Below are 20,593 nucleotides of genomic sequence, written 5' to 3'. Positions count from 1 at the left end.
AATGATTTTGGGGTGTATTAAAAAATTGTGAAAAATTGACATAACATTTTTCTGGTCCTGTCTACACTTATTTATGTAGAAGAGGTTTTCAACACTTATCTTTAGAAATGAAAAAATGGAAGAGAACCTGTGATGAACCGATCATATTCTAGTGATACCTAACACCTTCGAACACACACCTGAACCCCCATTAAGATGGCATTTGTAGTAGAATTTGACTTATCTTTAGTAATTATCAACATCTGTGATGTGTATTGATCAACTGTACAACATGTACTGAACATAGTATCAATAATGCAATCAAGGAGATGTTTTTCACACTCAGAGCCTTAGGATCACGGGAAAAAATTAAACTCAGCTTATGCACATATTTGTTTCAGAAATAGGGGTAAACATATATTAAAATTCTGTGGGGGGAACTGACACTAATGTAATGCTGTTAACTATGTTGGAATGAAAATGAAAATTAAATAAATAAAATTCTGTGGGGGAAGCAGAATGTTCAAGGACAAAAGGCAAGGATAGAATATTTGCAGTTTAATTAAAGATGAGCGGAGGTGTTGATGGTGATGGGGGGGCAACACGTGGCTGTGTTTGCGTTCCAGTGAATTCGTTGAGAAGCATGCTGCATCAGTTTCATTCTGAAATACCCAGTCTGCATTTTGCAGTTGCTTTGCAAATGTGAAGTTAAAAATGTGCAGAGGAACAGTTTTTCAAAATCCTTTTGGTGGGTACATGATCCAAAGTCCCTAAGGACTACAGAAAGGTTTTCAAAAATGTCTAATAAAATTCTGAACTAAGCAGGCCCAGGAGTGGACTGAAATTCCCTCATGACAGATAAACTTTTTTTTTTTTTAAAGATTTTATTTATTTATTTATTTGACAGAGATAGAGACAGCCAGCGAGAGAGGGAACACAAGCAGGGGGAGTGGGAGAGGAAGAAGCAGGCTCATAGCATAGGAGCCTGATGTGGGGCTCGATCCCATAACGCCGGGATCACGCCCTGAGCCGAAGGCAGACGCTTAACCGCTGTGCCACCCAGGCGCCCCATGACAGATAAACTTAATCATCTTGGTACGGTTCCAGCTGGAACCCTAAGTCCTCAGGGCAGCCAAATCCACGTAATCCTGACGGTGTCCCCCTCCTGCTGACTGTGAGGAATGGAATGGACGTCCGCTTTGTTTCCACAGGATGAAAATTCCTGACTAATATTACGGGTTTTCTCTTTGATTTCCTGGAAGACAGGACAAACAGGTGAGCTGGCCCGATCCGTTCGTTCCCCGGGCAGGTAGACCTCAGAGCCGGCGGCTTCCAGGGACAGCGGGACAGGGAGTGCTGCGTGCAGCTGGCAGGTGCAGAGACTGCAGCTTCCCGCCGGAGGACCCCCGTCACTTAGGCATCTCCCATGTGGGACAAAAGGAGCAAAGGAGGAACTTACTCCTGTAGCCGAGTCCACCCTAGTTATAAAAACAACCAACCAAGCAAAAAAAAAAAAAAAGTTTCAATACCGGAAACGCATAAGGTCATCTCTGTTTCCAGCAGTAAAAATACCCGCGAGGGAGAACCTGCGTTTCCACCCGTGCCTTCGCTGGGCACGCACGTCGGCGCTGTCAGGAAGCCTGCCAGGCTTCCGGGGCGTCCGGACCGGGCGCGGAGACCCGTGGCTGCAGCAGCGCCCTCGGAAAGGCCGTGGCCCGCACAGCGGCGCCCCCGGGGTCGCGGAAATCCCCCGGGGAGCTTGCCAGGCCGCGGGTTAGGGGAAGTGCCTGTGGTTACTGCCGCGGAGTTCCCCCACGTCCTGCGAGGAAAGCACCGGCCGCCGCAGCGGGCCGCACGGATGGGGGCGGGCCGGCCGGCGGAGACGCTAAAAGCCACGTCGGCCTTCCGCCCGCACCGGAGAGCCGGGCGACCACCGCCACCCGAGGACACAGCCGGCTCTAGCCGCTGGCGCGCGGTGCCTCGGGGCAGCAGGTGCGTAACGGGGCACCAGGGTGCGCGTGCGCGGACCTCCCCTCGCGTGGGCGCGCGGGGCCTCGGGGCAGCAGGTGCGTAACGGGGCACCAGGGTGCGCGTGCGCGGACCTCCCCTCGCGTGGGCACTGGGCCTCGGGGCGGCAGGTGGGTAACTGGATGCGGGGGGCGCGCGCAGTGCGGAGTGAGGGTCCGCGGCGAGGCCCGGGGGCCAGAGGGTGCTTCAGGAACCCCCGTCCGTGTACATCCCTGCGCCAGTTGGCGGCGAGCCCGTGGGGCGGGTGGCCCTCGTGGCGGGGGTGACCCCCAGGGCCCGGAGGAGTTCCTGAGCCGTGGAGGGTGCCCGGTGAGCTTGGGGACAGTCTGCCCCAGAACTTCGTAGGAACAACCCAATCACACCGTTCATGAGCCCGCGGAGGAGCGAATGTTGGGGTGCGTTGGCGCGGAGAGTAGATTGCTGGTCGCTGTCCTGCTGGGCAGCACGGGAGGCCCGCAGTGCGGTTCAGCTAGTTAGCCCGGTGTTGGGGACACCGGGCCCATGTGAGCTAACAATGGCATTAACGGGTGTGCTAGCGGCCATTACTGGCGCCAGCTGTTGCTAATACTGCTGCGCGCAGGGCCGCGCTCCAAACATGGCAGGTCGTGTCTCAGGTTCAGTCTCAAGATCTCAAGAAACGGTGACCATGATCATGTCCATGGATAACGAGCTTGCTTGGGCTCAGGGAGCTTTTCTGGCCCAAGGTCGCGCCCTCGGGTAGGGGAGCCTGAATGGTATACGAGAACCCAGGGCGTGTGACTTCAAATCCCGACATTAAGCCATCGGGGAGCAGACTCATTGTAGTCATTATCGTAAAATTAATGTTTTTAATACCATGCAAATGAGGGTGTTGTGGTCACGGGGTGCTCGGTCAAGTTTGCTGACCTTCCCTTGTTCAGCTTAGTGTCTCCATTTGGTGAGGAACCAGGGGGATGTTGGCTGTGGGAGGGCTGGTCCAGAGCTGAAAGTTGGTTCTGCTCTGAAGGAGCTCAGCGTCTGGGGGCCGCGGGAGGGAAAGGCACACTCACGCTCCGGCATCAGAGCTGTGGATCTGCCAGGCGCCCGAGTCGGTGGAGACACCCACCAGCCCTGGGATCAAGCAGGTTGCCCAACAGAACTAAGAGAAGAGAAGAGGCTGAGAGCCTTGAGCCGTTCTGAGAGGGAACCACTAGAAACGAGAGAGGAATCCTAGTGTGGTATCAAGAAGCCAACAGAGGAGAATACTTCTTTTCTTTTCCAAGATTTTCTTGATTTGTGAGAGAGAGCGAGCGAGCCAGGGATGGGGAGAGGGGCAGAGGGAGAAGCTAGCTGCCTGCTGAGCAGGGAGCCCGATATGGGACTCGATCCCAGGACCCTGGGATCATGACCTGAGCTGAAGGCAGACACTTAACTGACAGCCACCCAGGCGCCCCTGGCGTGGGTTGTTTCTAGGAGAAAGTGGGCCGCAGCATCAGATGCAAACATTTCTGTAGGTTTTGGGAAAGAAGGCTTTGGTGTTATTCATGTTGCCAGTGGTTTTAAGTGATGTTGGCCAAATCCAGCTGTAGTGGAGGCCTGAACTTTAGACGCTGTTGCGTTTGCTTGGCTGTGAAGAGAAAGTGAGATACAGCACACCTGACCCTTGAACAGCAGGGTCTGAACCACCCGCGTCCACTTACACGTGTATGGTTTTGATAAGTACTGGACGGTGTTGTAAGTGTGTTTTCCTTTGATTTTCTTAACATTTTCTGTTGCTGACTTCATTGTAAAAATATAGGACATAAGACATATAACATTCAGAACACGCGTTCATTGACTGTTACCAGTAAGGCTTTCGGTCAACTGTAGCTTATTATGAAGTTTTTGGGAGTCACGGTTGTAGTCAGATTTTCAACCTGCGGGGAGACGGCGTGGGCGCCCCTTGACCCCTGCATTGTTGATGAGTCAACTGTTGTGCTAGAATGGAACGTGGGGTTGAAAGAGGATTTTTGTCGCTGTCTCATTCTGAAACCGAGACAGACTTAAGCATGCCTGTTATCTTGAAGGACGAATCCGGAGAGAGTAGGAGGAGGAAGGGAGAGGCTGGGGTTGGTAGCAGGTGGGTTGTAAGGGAGAAGGGCTTGGATTTGGGGGTGTGATAGGATTCCTGCTCAGTGCGGTCTCTTAGGGACGCAGAAGGCAAAGCAGTCTCCCAAGGGGAGCAGGGAGGACTTTGGGGAGGATCCTGAAGGCTTCGGAGTTGCAGAGGCAGTGGGGGAGGGAGGCTGTGATGGGGTGGCCGGGCCTGAGCTTGTGGCGGCCCCAGCCTGTGACGGTGCGGGTGTCCCCCAGCAGCGTTTGGAGGTCCAGGTTGGAAGCGGGAAAGAGTTTGAATGGATGCGGAAGGGGCACCTTGGAGTATCTTCCTACTTTTACCATAAACTGTTGCCTGCGTTTCCCCAGGCGTCTGCGTGCCGTGAGCCCCATGTGGGAGGTGTATGGCCTCAAATGTGACATAAATAAACAGAAGTGGGGTGTCTCTTTTAAACAAAAACATACTTTATGTGCAGGAATATTCTCCTTTCCCACAAAGAAATATGGTATCTTCACTTTTTCCAGACTTGTCTCTGTCCACCTTGCATTTTTGTTGCTTTCGACAGGCACAGGTGTTAGAACAATTTCACTTGCTTCATTATTGTCCCGTCAGAAGAACCGTGGTGCCCGTTCAGTGACAAATGGCAACGGACAGCGTGGGTGACGGCGTCAGTGTGTGGGAGAGCCCGCTCACCGTCACTGTGCAGGACCCGCACTGTTGCCCGTCTGGTGTTTCAGAAGGAGCTTGGGGTCTAGCATGTCGTGGGAAATCTCTTACTTTAAAAAAATGATGGTAATTCATTAGAACATTAAAAAAAAACTGTAATCCAAGAGAAAACGTACTTGGAAAAGGCGAGGTTGGAGCAGGGCCTGCTCCGAGGATCGACAGCCCTGCGTCCGTGTCCGTGCCCTGGCGTCTACGACTGTGCTCGGGTCTGTACGGCTCCGCGAGGGGTAGCTTTGGGGAAGCCCAGCGCAGTGTGGGAGTTCTGCCTTTCCTGGAACTCTTCTCTGTGTAAATTAATTTCAAAATAAAAAGTTACAGAAATGAGTCAAGCACGGAGGTCCGATTCAGTGCGGGCCGGACGTCCTCATGCCCCTGCCGGCACCAGTCTGAGCCCGCGGGTCCCTCCACCTAGTGTGTCCTCGTGTATCCTGTAGGACCTCGTGTGCTCGGTGGACAGTCCAGAGCCACTGGGGCTCTGTGCTCGAGAAGGTTTGAGAAGAGAGCATTGTGTTACAGCTGCGAATTACCTGACTTTTAAAACTGTTCTTTTTTTAAAACAGGTTTTACAAAAGAGGCAAACTATTCGACTTCTAAATTTTTTCCAGTTTTTTCTATAAACCACAACATCTCACAATGGAGGCCTAAAACCCTTAAAAGGGACTTAGTCTAATCTCCGGGAGGTAGTTTTGTGCATGAATAAACAAATTCAGTAGTGAACTGGAGTTTCTGGTATCCAAAGAATGTTAATTTAATAAACAGAGGTCGTGTGACCGAATCTAGTCACAGGAGCTGTAACTGTAAAGTGACAGTAACCCTGAATTTGAATTTGGGGGACGTGAAGGGGAAGTGATTCTCGCTGGAACGTACTGTTGAGCCGCCGTCTGCAGTGCAGGATGGAGAAGAGGAACTCGTGTTTGGGAAGGATCTAAAGATGAGTGCAGTTCTCTAGAACAAAGAGTGACTATTCTCCCCCTGCTGAATTAGAGAAATATGCAGGAGAGACCGCTGATGGGTCGGAGTCAAGAACTCCAACGTCAAGAACAGGGTGTCACGATACCACACGTCGGGGGCGAGAATGACACGTGAGCGTGCCCGATGGGTAAAGAAACGATCCCGCCCTTAGATGACCGTTGACATGTCAGGAGTCCAGACTTTAGTGTGTTTAGCTGTGCTGTTCTCTCTGAGAAGGGTGACAGTGGGGATGACAGCTGGGTGGTGACATTTTGGGAAATGAACAGAGAAGAGGTATACAGAGACCGGGGTTAGCACCAGGAAGGTTTTGCAACAATGTGGAACATTTTTGTCCAATGAAAAGCAAACCAAAGTGAGATGCAGTGACTTAGCTTTGAGGGAGCTCATCACTGGTGTGGAGATGACATTTCTCATGCCATTCGGACATAAGGCCTTGCCCTCTGCGGTGGGAGCCCGGGCGTCGGTGGGCCCCACGCGGCTGGTTAGCTGGTCCTGGGTGCAGACCCTACATGTACTGATAGCTAGTCACTGCTGAGACTCTGAATTTTAGGGAGGTCTCTGCTGGTCGAAAGGAGTAGACTGTAACAAAGTAAATTTATTATTTTTTGTTACGATAAATTCTGGTTCAAGGAATTCTGTCGGTAAAATTATTTCTGACCAAAGCCAAATTTGTGAGATTTGATTATCCATCTTAGCCTACAAATTCAGCACTCTTTGATTCTTTTAAAAAATAAATCCGTTATCGGAATAGATGATTTGGTATTGTCTCTCAGCACGAAGCTGAGCCCAAAAAGACCAGCTGAGCAAATACAGTCATCTCTGAGAATTTATTTGAAATAGAATAGTTCTAGTGGAATCACTACGACTCAGCAAGCAAGCTCCTAACTATGGGAAGTAATTACTATTTAATAAATTTTGAAACAGGCCTTAAGGTGCACCTGCCAGTTCTGTTCCTACTTAAGCTCATCATTTATAGGAAAATTCTAGATCTTGTTTTCCCTATTAAAATTGTTATAGGAAGAAAAATTACTTAATTTGAGCAAGATTTGGGATATGCTGTATTTCACTGCATCTAAGACGTCGTTGATTTAAGACACACCGTCACTTTAAATACTTTTGGGAAATAACAATGCTGCTGATTAGAATATGACATGTTATTAGTTGGAGGATACCTGATAACAGACATACTTAAAAGATGCAGCCTAGCATCAGTGCAATGGGGTCGTGCATTCTTGTTTTGAGGTAGGTCTTAGGCTGTTTCTCTTTTTCTGGCTTCCAAATTTCACAATTAAAAAAAAGCCAGACAAACCTAGTTAGAGTTTAGTTTCGGTGGAGCACGTACAGAGCCACTTTCCGCCGTGTGGACAGGCTCCCTGCGTACGCCCCACGTCCCACCTGCAGGCCGGCTGAGTGCCGCTGCCCCGGACCTGCGGGGCCCGGACACGGGGTGGCCTCTGATGACCCAGAGTGCTCCGCGCTTTCACCAAGGGTTTGGTCTCGCTACGAGGGGCAGGGTACCCCCTGCGTACACCCTACGTGTAGAGATTCTGCAAAGGTGTCTGTACGGCCTTGTCCCTTACGACGTGTCCGTGCGGAGCTCGGCCCGTCCGCCTGCCGACCCGAAACCCAGGGCGAGAAGGGCTAGAGACGTGCGGCGTGGGCGCCCCACCTAGTATTAGAGCTAACCGAAGTCAGGAGCGTGCACAAAACTACCTCCCCAGAGACAGGCTAGTCCCTTTTCCCCCGTCCACCTCACCATGAACGTAGCACAGGGGAGCCAGCTCTCGTCCAGCCTGCCGAGCTGCACCCCCGTGTCTGAGCTGAGGTACGACCTTTCGTGCGAGCTGTACCGCATGGCCACGTTCTCGGCGCTCCCCGCCGGCGTTCCGGTCTCTGAGAGGAGTCTGGCGCGCGCAGGCTTTTACTACACGGGGGTGAAGGACAAGGTCAGGTGCTTCTGCTGTGGCCTGATGCTGGACAACTGGAAACCCGGAGACCGCCCGGCGGACAAGCACAGAACGCTGTACCCCAGCTGCGCTTTCGTTCGGAATCTCAGCTCGGCCAGCGTGTCGGGACCCAGCTCGCCGCCGCCGCCTCCCTCAGGAGCAAATTCCACACACCCCCTGCCTCCCAGCTTGCAAAACGCGGGCTACTTCAGTGGGTCTTACTCCAGCTTCCCGTCGGACCCTGGGAACTGCAGGGCGAATCAGGAGCTCGCTCCCTGGAGGCCCAGCGCCTGTGCGGGTGCCGTGAGAACCGTGGAAGACCGGTTACTCACCTTCCGGACGTGGCCCCTGACCTCCCCGCGGGCTCCGGAGCTGGCAAGAGCCGGCTTCTACTACGTGGGACCTGGGGACAGAGTGGCCTGCTTCGCCTGCGGTGGGAAGCTGAGCAACTGGGAGCCCAACGACAGCGCTCTGTCAGAGCACCTGCGACACTTCCCGGACTGCCCATTCGTGGAGAGCCAGCTCCAGGACGCCCTGAGGTACACCGCGTGCAACCTGAGCATGCAGACCCACGCGGCCCGCCTGAGAACCTTCTGCAGCTGGCCCGCCCGCGTCCCGGTCCACCCCGAGCAGCTCGCCACCGCCGGCTTCTACTACGCGGGTAAGACGCCTCCGCTCCGTGCCCGGGAAGTGGGGCCCAGCCTTACTCGACGCGGTGGGAATGGGCGCGTTGTAAGAGCTCATAAGTTCTGGTCCAAAATTAATTTTAGGTCACAGTGACGATGTCAAATGCTTTTGCTGTGACGGTGGACTGCGGTGTTGGGAGTCTGGAGACGACCCATGGGTGGAGCACGCCAAGTGGTTTCCAAGGTAACCGTTTTGAAACTCTCCGTGCAAATGTTTGTGGTTGTTAGGAGATGGGTTATATGTGTTCACCTTAGAAGCAGCCGCTGTTTTACTCTTTGTTTGAAAAACGCACTTGTGAATAAATTTAGGATGGATTACCTGGAAAAATAACTACTGTTTTGGTGAAAGGTTACACGCTTAGGGTTTTTGTGTATAACGAAAAAATATATATCTGTTTTAAAATAATATATGTTCATTATAAAACCAAAATCACACATTGTAGAAAAGTACAGAGAAAAAAATGTAAGTGGCCAGAAATCTCACTATCTAAAGAGGACCAGTTGATGAATGGATAAACGGGGTGTGGTTCTATACACAATGGAATATTACTCAGCAATAAAAAACCAAAATCTTGGCATTTGCAATGACGTGGACGGAACTAGAGGGTATTAGGCTAAGGAAAATAAATCAATCAGAGAAAGACAGTTATCATATGATCTCACTCATGTGGAATTTAAGTAACAATACAGAGGATCATAGGGGAAGCGAAGGGAAAATAATAAAACAAGACAAAATCAGAGGGAGACAAACCATGAGAGACTCTTAATCATAGGAAACAGACTGAGGGTTGCTGGATGGGAGGGGGGGATGGGGTAACTGGGGGATGGGCACTAAGGAGGGCACGTGGTGTAATGAGCATCTGGGTGTTATTACAACTAATGAATCACTGACCTCTACCTCTGAAACTAATAATACGTTATCTGTTAATTAATTGAATTTAAATTTTAAAAAATGAAGTTATTTTAACATTTGAAAAAAAATAAAGAGGACCAATTACCATTTTAGTGAATATCCTTGCAGACTCTCTTCATGCATATGTACATATACAGATAAATATATATAATATTACATGAATTAGATATTATATAGACTGTGTTGAGACTTTGTTCAGTCTTATTTCTTGGCCATGTTTCCATTCATTCAACATTTAATATTAATTGTCTATTGCCAGGCACTGTTCCCGTGGTTAAAACACTCAGTTGAACAAAAGCAAGATCCTTGGTCTCATACGTTAACTTAATAGCGAGAGAGGCAGTCAATTAATAAAAACTTAAGAAGTGAGTTACGTCGCATGTCGGAAGGTAGTAGGTACTATGGATAGAGAGAAAAAATGGAGCCGGGTCAGATGAATCAGAGGCACCACGCCAGTCGCGGTGTTAAATAGGGTGGTTACGGTAAATAGAGGCCCGGCTCATGGGCTCTCATCGCGACAGAACGTTTTGTTGTCAATCCTTACACTTCTGATTATTTACACTCTCCTTTTTGTGTTGAAATCAGGTGGCTTCTGACTATACTTTTCACAGTCAAAACTTGTAGTGTTTCTAATGTTGCTTACTAAATTCGGTATCCTGACTTATGCTCCTTACCTAAGTTTTTAGTATAATACTCTGTTGAGAGCACTTTTACACGCCCCACATATTTAGATTTCAAGTTAGGGAGGTTATGAAGAGAACCTTAGCCAGGTGTTTGTGAACAGTGCTGGGAGCCTTCCACGGCGGTAGTTTCGTGGCTCCATATAAGGGAGGGTGAGTTTGCTTTGGCGGTGTGTGGGGTTCGTTTGTGCTTGAGTTCGAACGGGATGTGCGTTATCTAGGAATTGCCGAACTCGTGAGGATCTGACTTAGTTAGAAAACGTGTTCACCTTCCTCGTTATTTCTCACGTCCCTCTTTGTTGAGTGGGAACTTTTAAACCTACAAACCTTAGGTATGAACAGTGTCGTTTATAAGAGAGCTTTCTACCCGTCTCCTTGGCTCTGTTCTCAGTGTTCAGAGTCTGCAGCGATCTTTGAACTTCTGAGCGAGCAGCCGGGAGCTCCGAGCTGAGCCAGCCTTCCTCGCACCCCGGAGACTGGGAGCCTCGTGACCCTTGTAGCTCCCGCCGGGGAGAGCACCACATGCCGTCTGTCTCTCTTGCGGCATCTCGCCTGTACTGCAGGATGCGCAATGAGTGCCAAGGGTTATATATATGCTCATGTTCACTCGAAATATTTAACAGGCTGCAGATGGTGGGGTTAAAATAACCCCTCAAACTGGATTTTGTCTACATTTAGGTGCGAGTACTTGATACGCATCAAAGGACAAGAGTTCATCCGTCAGATTCAAGCCAGTTACCCTCATCTACTTGAACAGGTAGGGATGGTGTTTTTAGATCATCAGTTAATAACAGATAAATTAATTTCTGATAATTACAGAGAGTAGTACTTTAGTAAAAAAAAAAGAGTTGCTTTAAAAATACATTTCATTTTTAAAAATACCCAACATGATCTAAGAACTATTCTTTGGATAAAAACAGATTCAGAATTAGAGACCTCCTGAAAAATGATATTTAAGGTATGGCTCTACGTATTTCTGTAATAAGGTTGCAATAAATTAAATTATTTGGGGGAAAATTGGCAGGGATGTTAGCATTTAAAATACAAATTTTTGTTTGAAAAACTTGAGAAAGAGGATTTTATTGCTCCTTCGAATCTTCCTGGACAGAGATTGCTGGGAAGATGGTGGCATAGGAGGACCCTAAGCTCATTTTGTCTGTCCCATGGCTACAACTAGATAACACCCACATCAGTGTAAATAACCCAGAGAACGACTTGGAGGCTGGCAGACTCCACAACTAAATACAGAGGAGAGGCCACATCAAAGAGGGCAGGAGGGCGGAGAGTCTGTGGGCAGCTAAGTAGACCATGGGCCATCTGTGGGGGGGAGGGAGCCACGGGCTCTGAGGGGGAGAGAAACACAGCCTCACTCCAGGGGCCCATACGGGGAAGACGAATCCCCAGAACATTTGGCTCTGAAGACCAGAGGGCCCAAATTCTGTGAGTTCTCACAACCAGCAGGACTGAAAACTGGAGTTTTAAACATCAGCAGGCTCGGCTCTGGGACAGCTGGTGGGTGAGAGGAAAGTGAGTCCCTGCCATTAAAGACTGGCACAACAAACAGCCCGTGCAGACGCTGTGTAAGAAAGAGCAGGTTGAAAAGCACCTGGGGCAATGGGAGGCAGAGTTAGTCACAATCTGAGTTCATCGAGGGACTCTCCAGGAGCAGAGTAGCTGGCAGGCTCCGATTCCCACCTCTGCCCCTCAGCATGGACACACGGCCACCTGTGGGAGCCAGGGTGGTGCCGACCCTCTCTACCTTGCTTGCTTAGCCTCTGCCAGGCCTGCCGCGGTCCTGGTGCCGGGGTCCCCTCCAGCCAGAAGGTGGGCACAAACCTTGCTAACACCGCGTCTTGTGCTTTGAGGATCCACTCCATCTGACGCAGTCTTGGCTGGAGCTGCTCCAAACCGGGGCTGCAAGTCTGGCTGTGCGCAGCACCGGTCCCACCACATCCCTAGCAGTGGGCTGAGAGCAGACAGCTGGTCGGCCTGCAGCTCCGCCCACCAGTGAAAGCTTCTCAGGAGCAACACAGAGAAAGTGCCCTGTGGTTCGGGGCTACTGCTTCTGTGGAGAACGCCTGGTCTGACTCAACTCAAGCCCAAGGTGGCCCCAGACAGGCCCACAAATAACACAGGGGCAAAACCCTGCTCACGACAGGCAAGGACAGCCTCTGCAAATGGCTGGAATGAAGGCACGTTGGCTCAGCCACGGCAGTGGGGCACGCACAGCACACATGGGAGACGGCCCTGAAGTGCCAGGTTCTGGGGCATGGGGGATGCTGCACCGTGGGGCATTCCGGGACCTCTTCTTCATAAGGACACCACTTTCAAGAGCAGAAGACACAGCTGACTTCCTAACACAGAGAAACAGACACAGAGTTAGACACGATGAGGAAACAGAGGAATACGTCCCAAGCAAAAGAACAGGACAAAACCACAGCCAGAGACCCAAGTGAATCAGAGATAAGTGACATGCCTGATGGAGAATTCAGAGCAGTTTTTGTAAGGATACTCACTGGACTTGAGAAAGACATGAGTGAGCCTTGTTATGCAGAGATAAATGGGAAACACTGTTGATGAAATGAGCAACAGGCTGGGAGAAGCAGAGGAACGAATCAGTGAGCCAGAAGACAGTGATGGGAAGTTACCAAGCTGAGCAGGAGAGAGGAAAAAATTATGCAAAGTGAGAATAGACGTAGGGAAGTCAGCGACTCCATCAAGCATCACGATATTCGCATTATATGGATCCCAGAAGAAGAAAAGAGAGAAAAGGGGGCAGAACATTTATTTGAAGAATTAATAGCTGAAAACTTCCTGAATCTGGGGAAGGAAACAGACATCCAGATCCAGGAGGCAGAGACAGCCCCCAAGAAAACCAACCCAAGGAGGCCCACACCAAGATACACAGTAATTAAAATGGCGAAAGTAGTGCCAAAGAGAGAATCTTAAAAGCGAGGAGAAAAAAGACGGTTACATCAAAGGGAAACCCCATACGTCTGGCAAAGGTTTCTTTAGTAGACACTTGGCAGGCCAGAAGGGAGTGGCAGGAGATAGTCACAGCGCCGACTGGGAAGTAATCTTCCTGGAGAGGCAGATAAGAACGTATATAATAGTTTGAGGGTCAAACACTTTTTAGCCACCGTCAGTAGAACTGATAAAGGGTCCAACCTATCCCAAAGGAGGACCCAGGAATTTTAAGATGTTGGGGATGAAATGCAAACAATGATTGTCTCACAGATCACTGAGAAGGTGTAGCCCTTTCTTGCCTTCATGAATATAGACTCTGTGAAGAATAGTTCATGGTGTAGAGAATAACTTAGGTAAATGAAATATTGCTTTCAAGATAAAAAAATCATTTTGCCTGTAAGCAAGTCAGTTTGCAATAAATTGAATAGATTTCTTGACTCATTTATATTGTAACGGACAGGCTAAGACTTATATTTTAATTTATAAACTTTTTTTTCCTGCAGCTGTTATCTACTTCAGACAACACAGAAGATGAAAATTCTGAGTCACCAAGTACGTATAATGACAATAATTACTGCATCTAAATGGAACCGTTGGTCGGGTGGAGATTGAAAGCTGATGTGCTCTCAGATGCATCAAGCTGGCATTTCTCAGTCTTCAGTGTGCATCGTAATTGCCCAAGGAACCAGATTTCTGGTCTCTACCTTAAGCCTGCTGTACTGAGCCGTGGCAGCTAAGGACGGGACCTGAGTATCTGTAGTTTTAATAGCCGGCGTGCGCGCAGCCCCACCCTTGTTCTCAGACCTGCGGGGACACGGGCACTGGGACATCACCTCACTCACATAGTCTTCTATAAAACGAAGAGGGTAGAAACTATTCACATTCCTCATCAGGGACCCTGCGGCTCAGAGAGGTTCAACGATCTGTCTTTTGAAGCTCACCCTAACAGGTGATGGAGCCAGGATTCGAACAAGCTGTTCTACTCCGTTAACTAGTGTTTCCATAAATATTTATCGTGTGTCTGCTATTCGGAGGAAAGAATACAGAACAGGGTAAACAGAACTCCTGCTCTGGTGAGCGAACAGTCCAGGGGATACAGGCAGGCATGCGGGTAGGAGGAAGGAATATGGTCAGAAGAGTAAAGGGTGCTGTGCAGTGGGAGCGATGAGGGGCCGTGCGCCCTGACTTTGGAAGAAGAGAAGGGCGTTTCAGAGGAAGTATTCGCCTCAGCACAGAATCGAGGAGGAGGGTGGGAGTTAACCAGATGACAAAGGGGGAAAACGAATATCGTAGGCAGAAAGAGCAGTGCGTGGAAGTCTTCAGGGACAAAAGGGAACAGGCCCATTTGCAGAACTGAACAAAATTGTGTATGGCCGGAGTGGGATTTGCGAACGGGCAAACGGAGGAGGCAGGCCGCTGTCAGAGCGACGGGCACTGCGGGCAGAGTTTGACCCGAGGGCCATCAGTTTGTGACTTCCCGGCTCGAACGTCATGTGTGAACGAGAAAGGGACAGAAGGGGAGTCTGAAGGGGCGAGCGGAGCCCAGACTGGGTGCTGTCTCGGGAGCCACAGCCGAGCGTTTGTGAGAACAGTGGAGCTGTTGCTGGGATTTCAGAGGGAGGGCGACACAGTCGGGGTTGCGATGATGAGGCGGTTCTCTGGTGGCGGTGCCGAGAAGGAATGGACAGGGGAGGCGCCGTGGGCGGCCCTGCAGGGATGGGGTGAGTGAGGACAGTGGCCTCTTTGAAAAATACGTGACATGTACTCGATAGAAGGCTCATTTGTTCTGGGGGGGAAAGAATGCTTGGTGGACGGGACTGCCAACATTCTGTTCCTTCCTCCACTCGCGGTTGTGCCAGATAATGCGTATTTTGTATCGCAGTGCAATAGTCCATGTTCTTATTTCAGCGACTGAACCTGTGCGTCGTGATTTTAAATTCAACTAAGTTAGTACAAAACAATCCCGATACGCTTTCTGGGCTTTACGTGTTCGAAACTGTAATACCTTTCAATTCCAAAGATACACAGACTCTCCCAACATGTGTTAATTTCTTTATCTCGTGTAGTTGTCCATTTTGGACCTGGAGAAAGTTCTTCGGAAGACGCCGTCATGATGAACACCCCTGTGGTGACGGCCGCCCTGGAGATGGGCTTCAGTAGAAGCCTGGTGAGGCAGACGGTGCAGAGTAAGATCCTGACCACCGGGGAGAACTACAGAACCGTCAACGAGATCGTGTCTGATTTGCTTCATGCGGAGGACGAACTAAGGGAAGAGGAGAAAGAAAGAGCAGCTGAGAACAGAGCATCAGGTACGTACCTGTACTGACCAGTGTCTGTCTCTGTGCGGGTGTGATGTCACCATGCAGGTGTGATGTCACCGTGCGGGTGATGTCACCGTGCAGGTGTGATGTCACCATGTGAATGCGATTCACTGTGCAGGGGTGATGTCACCGTGCAGGTGTCACGTCACTGTGCGTCAGTCACAGAAAACCTGCTTGTTAGGGCAATCAGGTGTTATGTTCGGTGTTCTCAATTTGGATTCTGGAAATTTTTTACGTTATAATGTATTTGAATTGCTCATTAGTTGATTGAAAATGTGTGTGTTGAGTGAAAGCATGTGCTTAATTTGTACCTTTCCTCTGGGTGGTTGACTGGGTACATAATCATTCATGGCTTGTGATCCCACGCTCACTCCCCTTCGCTGTAAATCGGGGTGGGACCAGGGACAGTTATTTTAATATTCGCGTCACAGAGAGTCTCAGCCCAGTGACATGATTGTAGCGTTAATGACACGTCATGATGTACGGATCATGGTTACGTTTCCTGCCTGACACACAGGAACTGAGCTCCCCTTCAGGGCGCCCTTCTGTTCTTGAGGGGAGGGTGAGGACACTGTTGCACATTCTCTCAAGACAAGGTGGCCACGTCCCTCCACGCCTTGTCTGCCACTGTGTAGCCTCTGCTCTGTGGCCCTTCACAGAGACTGTCTCCTCTGAGCACGTCCATTCCCATCTGGTCACTCTGAACGCTGTCCCCACTCTGACCTAGACAGACAGAAATGTTCACCCTGTGCTGCTGCTCTTTGCCAGGCGTGGACCAGACCCGTAAGTCTTTCCAACGGTGAGAGTAGACGGCAGCTCTTCACAGGCTCTTACTGGAGACTTAGGGATAATGGAAGAGGTCGCATCACGGCTGGCAGGTGGCAGCTCTAGCCGTTTGGGCCCCTCTTGGTCCCCCTACGCCCATCCTCATGAATCTGTCTGCCTAGTTCTGTTCGGTTTCTTCTCTGTGTGGCTCCGGCCATTTTACATAAATGACTAGGATCGTCCCCAGCGTGTCGTCCCGTATGAGAGCTCACGCCCCGACACCCAAAGCCCAGAAAGGGAAAAGAGTTTGCCCCTTATCTTTGTTTCTGCCCAGGATGATGGGCAGATTGTCCACTCCAGGCTTGAGGAAGCCTGCCCCTGAGTGGGTTTGTCCTCTGGCCAACCTGGGCAAGCACGTCTGATCCCGTCTTCACCAGAGTGTGAATTACGCAGTTCTGCAGACCAGCAGCACGGCAGCGACGGAGCCCAGGCTCGTCTTCCATCCTTGCAGTGGTCTTCCCCATCTCAGCTGTCGGTCATCATCTTTCAAAGGAGAGAAGACCCACAGTTGTTCGTAGACCCTAGCTATGAAACGTTTGTATTTCTTTCAAAGAAAATCAACAGTCTGCAGAGATGACTCAGTCGATGGTATACAGTAACTGGCATCGTCACAAAGACCTTGCCGCATCCCTGCTCCCTGTCACGTCTGCGGGTGCTCTGTGCTCAAGAAATATAGTTTGATGAGTGAATGAAAATATTTCCATTTAGGTTACTGATGACTTTACAGTTTCCCAAGAACAGCTGGTAAGTAATTTCTTGACAGGCGTGTAAATAAAGAGACAATTTAGGGTATTATTTCCAGGGCACAAGAATAATATGCCTCCAAGGTCCTGGGATCGAGTCCTGCATCTGGCTCCCTGCTCAGCGGGGAGCCTGCTTCTCCCTCTCCCACTGCCCGCTCCCCTTGCTTGTGCTCTCTCGCTCTCTCTCTGACAAATACATAAAATCTTAAAAAAAAAAAGAGAGAGATCTTAAGAATTTGAGAGAACTTATTACTTTAGTTGAAGTTAAATGTAATGAGAAGAATAAATCTTAGGGGCATGTGGGCAGCGCAGTGGGCTGAGCATCTGACTACTGATTGTGGCTCAGCTCGTGAAGGCAGGGTTGTGAGATCCAGCCCCGCGTCGGGCTCCGTGCTCAGCAGGGACTCTGCTTGTCCCTCTGCCCCTGCCCCCCCCCTAATAAATAAATACATCTTTAAAAAAAAGAAAAAGAAATCTTAGATGGAAAAGCGAATCTGTCAACATCAGGTGTGAACTCTGTGTTAATTTTCTGGTGTCACCACTTCTCTCCCAGATGATTTAGCCGAGTGCGTCAGGTCCCAGTTCTTAGCCCTCGGCCATGGCGTCTCCGTTCCTCCTGCTGGTTAGATCACCGACGCCTGCTTCTCGTTCGTTCCACAGCTACTTACGGAGCGTGTACTTGGTGCCAGACGCCATCCTGGGCCCCAGAGCGCCAGTTATCTTCAAAATGGGTATCTCTGGCCCTGACTTTTTTATTAAATGGTTCTAGTTTTATGTCCTATTACTTGAGCGAGTCAGTGTTTCTGAAAGCTAACAGTCCTCTCCCCCCGAATAGTTTTTTTTTAGACAGCCCAACTTCCGTCATTAGTTATTTTATAGAAGGAGCCTTATGGATCATGGTAAAATTGTGTAATAATGAATAAACTTAGATTCACATGTCATATTCCAAGGAGAAAATAAAATTGCAGAATTTCAAAATATGAAATATTTTATCAATAGATACGAAATCTGGATCTCGGTGGAGAATATGACGACCCTGTAGACAGGAAGGCGTCACTGACAAGTAGGGTTTAATCTGTAAAACGCTGTCAGCGCCTTTCCCCACTTACTACAAAAGATTTGGGTGATGGCAATATCTTGTCTAACTTGGGAAAATAATTAAAATTTATCTTAAACTGGAATTTTGAAGAAATTTCACAGGCGAATGATAATTTAAGAAATCAACCTTCTGTCTTTTGAATCTCTTGATTCCGCCTTTCCCCAAGTTGACTAGATTGAATGGGAGTTTTCGTTTTGTCAGGTTCTGAGTTGGACTGGGTGGAAGGCGCAGCAGCCGTGCGACCTGCACAGGGACGCGGACTGACGCAGACCGCCTCCGCTGCCTTTTCTCGCCGCGTGTCCTGCAGCGTGTGCTTGCCTCGCTCTCTGTGCTGGTGGGGTACTAGGCCCTCCCGCGGGGGGCCGCTGGGGACGTGCAGTGAAGGGACACGTGGCGCAGAGTGCTGACCTGACACCGGCCGCGGGGACCGCCGCACCTAGCAGTGCCCCGCGGAGCCAGCGGGTCGTGACTCGACTTACGTGTCCGCGTGGAAGGAAGTCTGAGCGGAGGTGGACCGTGTTTGTGTTTGTCTTCTTCTTTTAATAAAGATGACGTATCATTGATCCGGAAGAACAGAATGGTGCTTTTCCGGCATTTGACCGACGTGGCCCCGATCCTGGATCGTCTGCTCGCCGCCAGAGTGATTGATGAGCAGGAACACCGCGCGCTTCAGCAGAAGACACACGCGTGTCCGCACGCGAGGGAGCTGATCGATACCGTGCTGGCCAAGGGGGGTCTGGCCGTCGCCGTGTTTAAGAGCTCTCTACAGGAAACCGACCCCGTGTTATACAAGCGCTTCTTTGGTGAGTGCCGCACGGTTCCTCTGGGGCACTTCTAGGTTGATTGGAAATACGCTATTAATGTGACCAGCGGCGCACGGAAGTGTTGAGTCGCGGTCCTGCCCACCTGAAACCAGCGTTACGCCCTATGTTAGCTCACTGGAACTTCAAGTTCCACGCCGCTCGGTTAAAAAAAAGAAAATAGGCTCTTATCAATACTTCGGGATTACTGGAAATAATTCGATCTAATTTATAAATTTTGCCCAAAAAGACGGAAGATTTTTGTTGCATTGACGTTATGATGGTTATTTTATAGCATTTGGGCGGAGTCTAAGCTGTTAGTTTAAAAAGACCTGTTTTGAGGCTCCGTGTTAGCGGTAGTTGTTATTAACAACACTTTCTGTGTCTCTCCCGCAGAGCAACAGGACAGAAAGTACCTTCCCCCGGAGAGCGCCTCAGGTAAAATAGTATTAGTGATGTAAACCAGTGGAAAGCACGGGTTTTATTTTCCTGGCTTGGCTGCCCTTCCTTACGAGTTCTCCTCTCTCGTTAGACCTGTCGCTGGAGGAGCAGCTGCGAAGGCTGCAGGAGGAGAGGACGTGTAAAGTGTGCATGGACAGAGAAGTCTCCATCGTCTTCATTCCTTGTGGGCACCTGGTCGTGTGCCGAGACTGCGCCCCGTCCCTGCGGCGATGTCCCATCTGCAGGGCTGCCGTCAAGGGCATAGTGCGCACGTTTCTTTCGTGAAGAAGGTCCCGAACTACGTCTACGCTTTTGAATTAATGGGTTCAGCGTATTGTGATTTTGACTTCTGTGTGGTTGGTTTCCTTAAGATGTTTTATCTATTGCAACTCAAAGCTGTTTTATGTAAATACATAAATATGCGTCTGAACCCTCGCGCCCTGTGTGCAGGGACAGCACTGCGAGCACGGAACTGGCTCAGGATCAGCCCTGCTGAGTCAGACCTGAGTGAAGCTTCGGGATTCTGAGGGCCCGGCAGTCATAGTGAGAAACCGGAGCGCGGATGGTCTGCCTTCCTCCATCCGTGTCCTGCATGGAGAAGGTCTTGCTGTTTGTTGAATGACTTTCTGGGCACTTGGTGCTTTGTAAAGAATTCCGTGATGAACATTTTAATAAAGCCATCAAAGTCACTCTTGCTCTTACACTCCTTATTTCTGTATCTGTTAACTCCCTCCCAGGCTGCCTCCAGCCTCCTTCAGACCCCGCGGGCGTTGAACTACCTTTCGATCCCTTTCTCGAAGATGCCTCTTCAGTCACACTGTCGATCCCGGGGAGGGGGAAACACCCCTGGCTTGTTCATTCAGGGAGTCTCATGCCTGCCCTACCCGTCAGGAAAAGGTCCTCGTTTTGTTCTCACCACTTTGCTGTGAAATCTGGGACTCAGTGTACGTGTTAGCAGCCTGGGCTGAATCCAACAGCCCGTTCTATACCGTCAGGGCAGCAAAATTTCCTTGTTTGCCTTACTTTTTGGTACTCAGCATGCCTGATTCGTAATTCTCTGTCCTTTGTTTCCTGTAGACTTATTGGGGCTTTGAAACCAGGAGTAACACTGTAATGGGGAATATTGTTGGGGGACAAGCAGAGGCCAATCGTCTAAAGCAGTTCTAGACGTCCGCTGGAGTCCTACAGAGAAAAGTGAGGAACCCAGCAGGGACGAGAGGGTCCATCTCTTGGCGCAGGGAGACTTCCTCCTTTGGGGTGCAGCTGACCTTGCCTCTCTGTAGAAAGACTCCGGGGGCTGGCCGTAGACTAGCAGTTTCCTCCTGGGCACTCGGCTAGATTAATTGCAACGTTGCTTTATTCTTTAGGTCACTTGTAACCTACCATTGTTATAGGATGAATATTTAGAAAGTAC

At 49.9% G+C, this 20,593-nt stretch overlaps 2 protein-coding genes across 2 annotated transcripts; one reads left to right on the top strand and one right to left on the bottom strand.

The window, feature by feature from the left end:
• Positions 1 to 520: 520 nt before the first annotated feature.
• LOC121102837 (translation initiation factor IF-2-like) lies at positions 521 to 4,818 on the bottom strand. The gene is made up of 4 exons (XM_040630659.1): positions 4,776 to 4,818; positions 3,036 to 3,096; positions 1,509 to 2,125; positions 521 to 1,234 (listed from the first exon to the last, which is right to left on the bottom strand). Exons 1-4 carry the CDS (start codon positions 4,816 to 4,818, stop codon positions 1,212 to 1,214), a joined length of 744 nt encoding a protein of 247 aa, XP_040486593.1. The 3' UTR covers positions 521 to 1,211.
• On the top strand, positions 1,835 to 19,868 carry LOC103662463 (baculoviral IAP repeat-containing protein 3-like). Its single transcript, XM_040631290.1, has 9 exons — positions 1,835 to 1,971; positions 5,347 to 8,365; positions 8,475 to 8,574; positions 10,662 to 10,740; positions 13,454 to 13,502; positions 15,017 to 15,259; positions 18,487 to 18,741; positions 19,135 to 19,176; positions 19,271 to 19,868. Exons 2-9 carry the CDS (start codon positions 7,516 to 7,518, stop codon positions 19,462 to 19,464), a joined length of 1,812 nt encoding a protein of 603 aa, XP_040487224.1. The 5' UTR covers positions 1,835 to 1,971; positions 5,347 to 7,515; the 3' UTR covers positions 19,465 to 19,868.
• Positions 19,869 to 20,593: the final 725 nt, after the last annotated feature.

The sequence above is a fragment of the Ursus maritimus genome, unplaced genomic scaffold (genome assembly GCF_017311325.1).
Source record: "Ursus maritimus isolate PB19 unplaced genomic scaffold, ASM1731132v1 scaffold_16, whole genome shotgun sequence".
Classification (NCBI taxonomy): Eukaryota; Metazoa; Chordata; class Mammalia; order Carnivora; family Ursidae; genus Ursus; species Ursus maritimus.
Note: the sequence above shows the minus strand (reverse complement) of the source record. Positions and strands in the feature narration are given on the sequence as shown.

Excerpts from the sequence above, each read along its gene's own strand:
- LOC121102837 (XM_040630659.1), bottom strand. The coding sequence starts at position 4,818 with ATGCTAGACCCCAAGCTCCTTCTGAAACACCAGACGGGCAACA. Across the intron at positions 3,097-4,775 it reads GAAACACCAGACGGGCAACA|GGCTGGTGGGTGTCTCCACC; the intron begins GTGCGGGTCCTG and ends GCTTGATCCCAG. Across the intron at positions 1,235-1,508 it reads GATGACCTTATGCGTTTCCG|GAAATCAAAGAGAAAACCCG; the intron begins GTATTGAAACTT and ends CCTGTCTTCCAG.
- LOC103662463 (XM_040631290.1), top strand. The coding sequence starts at position 7,516 with ATGAACGTAGCACAGGGGAGCCAGCTCTCGTCCAGCCTGCCGAGCTGC. Across the intron at positions 8,366-8,474 it reads CGCCGGCTTCTACTACGCGG|GTCACAGTGACGATGTCAAA; the intron begins GTAAGACGCCTC and ends AATTAATTTTAG. Across the intron at positions 13,503-15,016 it reads TGAAAATTCTGAGTCACCAA|TTGTCCATTTTGGACCTGGA; the intron begins GTACGTATAATG and ends TATCTCGTGTAG.